Source organism: Ascidia mentula, chromosome 3, assembly GCF_947561715.1.
Source record: "Ascidia mentula chromosome 3, kaAscMent1.1, whole genome shotgun sequence".
Taxonomy (NCBI): domain Eukaryota; kingdom Metazoa; phylum Chordata; class Ascidiacea; order Phlebobranchia; family Ascidiidae; genus Ascidia; species Ascidia mentula.
Window position 1 is genome coordinate 14,053,206 of NC_138568.1, and position 7,823 is coordinate 14,061,028.

Consider the following 7,823-nt stretch of genomic DNA (forward strand, 5'->3'; position numbering starts at 1 on the left):
TATCTTGACGTATCTCAAATAAACACCTCTCTTCATTTGGTAACCCCGAGCGTGCAAAAACGTTATTTTTTGCATTATGACAGAAACCACTAACTATTATGTCGTTTCGGCTTTAGATCAGGACACAGCAAAGTGTCTACTCAACCTGCCGGCAATCCGCCCAATGATGACAAATACGAATCAATTAAGGCACGATTGATCGACACCTTTTGTTTTTTTTCGCCCTTGCACATGGTACCAAAGTCGTCCGGTGGGTGGCGCCCAGGCGGCGATCACCGCCGCAGTTACCAAGCCTAATCGTTACGCTATTTCCCATATACAAGACTTTTCCGCTCGCTTGGCCGGATGTCAAGTTTTCTCAAAAATGACCTTGTTTGCGGTTCCTGTGGATGATATTGCGAAAACGGCGGTTATCACACCATTTGCCTTGTCGAATTTCTTCGCAAATTCGGCACAAGTCTTTCAGCGACTTATGGACACGGTATGTCAATCCTTGGACTACCGATGCGCCACAGCATTCCATTGGAACTGTTCTCCAACAATTTATTAACAATGCCTAGCGCCCACTGGCCTTTGCTCCAATTAACCTGCACATTTTCAAGGCATCCCCAAATGATGAATTTAGCAAGGTCAAAATAAGCACCATAATTAAAGATCTATTAACAATCAATGATAGAATGTTATTGAAGGAACTGGCTTGCAGCATTCGCTTTCCGATGGATGCTGATCATTCAGGTCATGTCGTAGGGGAAGTATGTACAAATTTAAAATGCTGTGTGATTAAACACCAAAAAGTAGTATCTACCTTCCAATTATAAAGGCTGCTGGATTTCTACAACCTATTGATCAAAGGTTAATTACAAAAATTGATGAACTAGTCACCGAAGGAGTAAACAGTATTGAGGAAATTTTGAGAGGCCTGAAACACTATGTAGCCCATGAACTCTTTAAAAATGAAGATGGACCAACCCTTTCAAATAGGAGATTTTATCCTACTAAAAAGGATGTGCGAAATCACTACTATCGAGCTTTTTCAAAATACAGGTTGGCAAAGATCGATCAAACCAATGTCCAAAACTTAGTTGATGAATGGAAAAAAAGTGGTGATTCAAATGATAAGATATATTTCCGTCCTTACATTGCTGGCAAGGAACCTGATGTTATTGATAATGGGGAATCAGCAACAGTAATTAAATCAGAACGAACTATGTTGTTTGTACACCAGTTTGCCTGGCAACTCAATTTATTGATTCGTTACGGGCAAGATATTTGTTTACTTGATGCTACCTACAAAACATCCAAGTATGCCCTTCCTTTATTTTTTCTTTGTGTGAAAACAAATGTTGGTTACCAAGTTGTGGCCAGCTTTATTACACAAAATGAGCGACAATTGGACATTGAGGAGGCATTGTCCATTTTAAAAACTTGGGCACCTTCTTGGGAACCAAACTATTTTATGGTTGATAAATGTGATGCTGAAATACATGCTATTGAGAGTGTTTTTGCAGGTAGGCATTGTAAAATTTGCAGGTGCTAACAAACATTCAACAAACAAAATATGCTTCCAGATACACATGTCCTTATTTGTGATTTCCATCGAGAACAGGCATGGGAAAGATGGGTAAGAAAGTCTGACAACAATGTGGGTGAACACAAGGACGAAGTGCTTGCGCTAATGAGAAATGTTGCAAGTGCAGAATGTGTAGAAAGCTATGAAAAAGCATTGCAGTTTTTACAGTCCAGCTCACACTTGAAAAATAATGTAAAACTGCAGAAGTACTTCAGTAATATTTGGCTCAAAGAAAAAAAGGTATGTATAGGCAGAGATATAAAATATAAGGTAAACCATAAGGAGAGACAAAATCGTGTTTTCAAAGAATGTCATGTCAGATTTAGGACTGACAAGTCCCTGTCTGGCCTAATTACTATTTTACATAAGGAATTTTTGCCAAACGGTTGGAACAAGTAAGCTATTGTGTTTTATCACTAGTGCTTTACCAGAGCTCAATGACAAGACACATTTTGAATAGATACAAACAAGAAAACTTGCGGTCATCAAGCAATTACAGAAGTTACAATGAAAACATTCCCACCTATCTACAAAATCGACCAAAAAAGGTGGTGCAACATTGTATTAAACGAATAGGAGAGTCTGTGAATGTTGAGGAAGGTAGAATTTGTAGAATAGGAGACAATGTGTTTACTGTAGTGAGCAGTTCCACATGTGAAGTGTACAATGTAAAACTTGGTAGTGGTAGTGAATTTCCAAAATGCACATGCATTGATTTTACACTACATTTTTTACCATACAAGCACATGTTTGCAGTTTTTAACAAGTTTTCAGATGTTGGTTGGTATAGCCTACCAGAGTGGTACCACAGCTCAGTGTACATGGTATTGGATCCTGCTGTTGTGGATCAAATCTCTTCAGGAAACGTTTATCATGATACACAACAACATTAAAAATAACACCTGTCAACAGTACTTCACAAGTTAATTCAGAAAAAGACACTAAAAGTTGCAAACAAACACATCGGAAATTTGTTGACCTGATCAAATTTTTGTCAGATCTTTCATATGATGTGACTACAGAGCAAGTATTGGAAAAAGGGTGTTCAGATGTTCAAGCAATTATTTCTGAATTTTCCAAGGCATGTTCCATTGATGCCGGATTGAGAATAACACAATCACCAAAATTGACATCCCTGAGAAGAAAAAGAAAAGTACCGACACCTTTACATGGTTCTCATGATGAACTGCCGCGTAAGCGGCCCAAACCAAATCCTTTTGCCTCTCGTGTTGGAAAGTATGCAAATATGATGCAACCGTTGCACCAAGTTACCACACTCTTACCAATGTGTAAACAGGATAAAATGCAAAAACAAACAACTAAAAGTTTTAAAAGTAAGTCCTTTTTTTGCAATGCACGTATCATGAAGGAGCCTCAGTGTCCTGAAACCAGCAAAAATCATGGCATAACTGGCTTCATTAAAATTTATAATCCCATAAAAAAAGCTTTGCAAAATGGACCTCATTCAAGCTCCTTTTTGGAATTGAAATCACTGGATGACGAATTGCCTGCAGATGAAGTTTGTGTTTTGCAAAAGCATGACAGCCGATTTCATATTGGTTGGCTTTATGATGAAATCATTAACAGCTACCTATGGCAATTAACTTCCATGTTTGAACACACCATATATGCATGTTCAACTGTAGCTCAAGCATTACAAAGAAGAGTGTCAATTACAAACATTTGGAAGGGTGTTAATGTACAGCAAAAACGGCTGATTTTTATACCCTGGAACCCTTCTGGTTGTCATTGGGTACTTTTAGTTGTTCATATTGAAAGAAAAACACTGCTCTACATTGATCCAATGTCAATGCCCTGCAAGGAAACAGACGATTATGTTTCCACTGCACGAAAGATGGTTAATTATCTATTAGCTGTCAAGTTTGGTTGGAAAATTGCTTCCGTGGTGACTCCAGAAAGAGAACAGCAGCCATATGGATCAAGTTGTGGAGTTATGATTTGCATGTATGCAAAATGGCTAGCATCAGGACAATGCTTACAACAATTTGGTTCTGTTAAAGGGTACCGAATGCAAATCTTAAACTTGATTGCTGGCAAATGCCTTACTAATACAACAAAAAAGGATGTGTGCAAATCATGCAAAGATAAAGGTAACGGCTCTTCGGAACTTGTCTGGATTGAATGCACTCGATGCAAACAATGGTTTCATTTAAAGTGCGTTAACTATTCACTAGAATATGCCAAGAAAGATAAATTCTTTGTTTGTCCAATGTAAATACACATATTTTTTGAATGCATAAATCATTCTGTAAGGGCAAAAGCATAGTGGAACGCAAGTGTGATCAACCAGCGAAGACAATCGGAACGTTCTGCACAAGGATAAGGTTTATGACAAAATGAAACTTCTCTTGTGTATGAATGTGGTTGACCGTTAAGCCATTACATTGTGATGTGCCTGAACGCTTAGTGTGGTTACCGACTAGCTAGCATAGGTTTACCTGATGCTAGCTGAACGCTTGTAAAAGTGTGGTTAACCTTAACTTGCTGAGCCCCAACCTTGTAACAAATAGTTTATGAAAGACCCAGTTTGATATGGCTATTGGCGAGGCTTCTGGGTTATCAAAAATGACCAACGACCACATGCAGGATGGCTCCCTCAGCCGTGGTTGGAAATCCTGTGCAAACATAGACTGAATAACACTAACACCTTGTTTATGACTTGCAAATCACAACTTTAGTGCATTAATTTTTTTTATTTCTTTTCTCCATTTTTCTGTGAAACAATAAAAAACTTTAGCAACAGTGTGTGTGCATCAGGATATTTGTTGTACTTACAACGGTCTGATCATCCTCCTACAAAATACAGAAAACATTAGTCTGCAGAGTTATTTGCTAAATAAATTTGACATACTTCTGCATATTTTGCAGAAATCCTTGGCAAATTTAACAGGAACAAAACATATTAAATTAAAACTGATACACAACGTTAGCATAAGACAATATATACTCACATTGTCCTCCTTCTGTACTTGCCTCTGAAACAGGAACAAAACATTTTAAATTAAAACTGATACACAACGTTATATTAGCATAAGACAATATATACTCACATTGTCCTCCTTCAGTACTTGCCTCTGAAACAGGAACAAAACATATTAAATTAAAACTGATACACAACGTTAGATTAGCATAAGACAATATATACTCACGTTGTCCTCCTTCTGTACTTGCCTCTGAAACAGGAACAAAACATATTAAATTAAAACTGATACACAACGTTAGATTAGCATAAGACAATATATACTCACATTGTCCTCCTTCAGTACTTGCCTCTGAAACAGGAACAAAACATATTAAATTAAAACTAATACACAACGTTAGATTAGCATGAGACAATATATACTCACATTGTCCTCCTTCTGTACTTGGCTCTGAAACAGGAACAAAACATCAAATTAAAACTGATCGGAATTTAACAGGCAAATCCTTCACAATAAGATTGAACACTTTGCCCTTTAACAGCGTGTAAAGTCTACTTATCAATCAAAAATATTACAGACTAACAAAAAAATGATGTTTACAGTACAAAGATTTTTATCTTACAATTCCTCCCAAAAAAATGTCTTCTGGGACCCATCTGTAAAGGAAAAAAAACTGCTTTCCCTGCCAACTTATGATATGGGACACTACTTACTTTGCTTTCTTTGATATTCTGTTTATTCTATTTTAAAAAAAGTTGTGTTAGTTATTAAGTTGTGAATAGAATTTTGTAAAAATAATATATGAAAAGCATCTTACGATTGCAGCCGTTGAAACTCTTCTAACGGAAGAAATCTGTAAAACAGTAAAAATCAAAAAAGGACTTTGCAAAACTGTTTTCCTACCTTTTGCGGCGCCTTCGGTGCTGTTGCTTCTCACCACCACCGAATTTATAGTGTTGCAACTAATTTTCGTCTCCATCTTTAAATTAATAAAAAAAAATAATAAATAAAAGCATACTATTACAAACAATTAGTTAGATAGATTAAATTTTTGTTATTATGCCTGGGTGCAAACCGTCAACGTAAAATCACCCAAACGCATTCGCACGCTGCATAAAAGACTCACGTGATTGCTTTCCCGCCATTCATTGTGTGATGCGGCAACATCCATGACATTAGGTATGGAAGACATTAGCATTAAGTTATGCAGAAGGCAACTGTTTTAAAATTATTATGTTATTTTACATTGATAATACATGTGTTTGAACAGCAGGTGATTGCTTTGTTTAATTACCGTTCGCGCTGATTTCTATGGAATTTGCATATCTCGACTAATTCTGGTGACGGTTCTTTAGCATCTACCGTCTACGTAAGTCTTCTTTTCTTAAGTTCCCGCCAAACATGTGTGAGAGAGCGAGATGGGAAAAAGGCGACCGAGAGAGAGGTGAGCAAAAGGCGAGTCTTACTTGACTTGTCTACGTAAGTATTTTTTCCTGCAAACTCATGGTTATATCAATTGAATCCATATTATCAAAAATTTTGAACATTTTTTTTGAACAACTCCAGTCATTAGACGTCACCCTCTGCAATGTTTCTGGTAATTCTGTTGCAACATAAATTTGCTAAAAAATAACCCAAACCATAGTGGCAGAAAAACTAAATTTAAGTTGAATTATTTTTACATTTTTTTTTCTCTACAGTGTTACCTCGTTTTAACATGACAAATTTAACAGATAGTGTTTTATTGCAGCGCGACAAAAAAAAGCAATATAAAAATAAAATGCAACAGCTGTCTATGACAGGAAGAGCGAAGCTCTCTAGCAGATCAGTGCAGGAGGGAAGGTGCTTGATTTGGATTGGGGGAAAGTCGGCGACAAGCTATGGCTCCAATTGGTTCTACAGGCAGGTTTTTCATGTTCACCGCCTTGCCTACATGGCAAAAATTAGGGCGGTGACAGAAACACTGCACTGTTAAAAAATTTTACTGTGAAAACCACTGGCAGCAGTTTTTACATGTTCAACACGTAAAATCTACTGCGACTTTCACCGTAAAAAGGAAAAATTACGTGCTTTTCATTGTAAGAAATACGCGTATTTTCCAGTACATTTTACTGCTTTTATCACTGTAAAATTTACTTGCTAAACCACTGGCAGCAGTTTTTACCTCAATTGTCCTGGTAATTTTTACCCCAAAAATAACCGCAAACTGTGCACACAAAAATTGCCAAAAATTTGTTTGTTGAATGACTTTGCAAACCATTAAGTGGTACATGAATGCTGCAAACAATGTATTAGCCTGCCGAAGGCCAACACTTTTGGATGTGTTCCTCCTGCACATCGTCGCTTATTGCTTTTGGAACCAGCCTGATTTATTTCAGCAAAGTATCTGCTCAAAACCAAAATTTACTTTCATGTATTGCAACATTTCCAAAAATTTGTCCGCACCTAAACATATTTTGCATCTTAGTCATAAATAACTGTTGGCAATACAAAAAAGATTACTCCTATTAAGAGGGATATATATAGTGTTTTTAAATAAAAGAAATTGGTCTTCGCTATATTTAGCATGTCAAAGTTTTCTTCCCAAAGTCACATATAGCTATTGACTATAGTGAGACTTGGTCTGGCCATAAAAAACCACCAATACAACATTATTTAATATTTAACAATTTAGAGTAGCAAGAGCTCACAAACCGTTGAATAAATTCCATTGTTGCTGCTGCCTTTTCTGGGTATTGTATGTTAAATACATAGAATGAACAAAAAAGACCGGAGAATGCAGTAAAAAACTCACTGCATTGAAAAACCAAACTCCTCTCTATAATCAGTGAATAACAGCTGTATGATGCTGGTGTACTACCTAGAATTGAAAAGGAAAACACATTATTATACCCAAACCACTAAAATCCAACCAAAAAATGTAATACCTGTTGCAATTATAAACGGATTGGGATCACCATTCTCAATCGTCTCTTGCAGTAGCAAGTTATCCTGTCAAGAACATTTAGGTGCATAAGCATTCAGAGGCCTAAAAATGCATACTGATCACTTACTTGGGTGCATTTTAAAACAGTTGAGGCATCTTCTTTGAAATAACTTCCCAGAAGTTCCAAAATTGAAGTGGACTTTGGAGTTTTATTTCCTATTGTTTTGCATTCAAGCCTAATCTCTTTAATGCAAGCAGCAACAGATGGTTTTGCCAGCTCTGCAAAACATGCGGTTTACCTAACAAGCATGTATTACTTGTATGTGTGATAGCTGCGATTGGTCATTCTCACAGGAATTTCCTTTGGGTGATAACTTAAAGCCAT

At 36.8% G+C, this 7,823-nt stretch overlaps 2 protein-coding genes across 2 annotated transcripts; one reads left to right on the plus strand and one right to left on the minus strand.

Moving 5' to 3' along the window:
- The first annotated feature begins 364 nt into the window (after positions 1 to 364).
- On the plus strand, positions 365 to 3,806 carry LOC145895688 (uncharacterized). Its single transcript, XM_082984478.1, has 7 exons — positions 365 to 481; positions 690 to 752; positions 821 to 1,508; positions 1,569 to 1,965; positions 2,031 to 2,436; positions 2,652 to 2,798; positions 2,940 to 3,806. Exons 1-7 carry the CDS (start codon positions 365 to 367, stop codon positions 3,804 to 3,806), a joined length of 2,685 nt encoding a protein of 894 aa, XP_082840604.1.
- Positions 3,807 to 6,337: 2,531 nt separating this feature from the next.
- Positions 6,338 to 7,823, minus strand: LOC145895689 (uncharacterized). The gene is given in 5 exon segments (XM_082984479.1): positions 6,338 to 6,441; positions 6,798 to 6,898; positions 7,207 to 7,372; positions 7,440 to 7,503; positions 7,566 to 7,823. Coding segments are annotated over 5 exon segments (693 nt in total).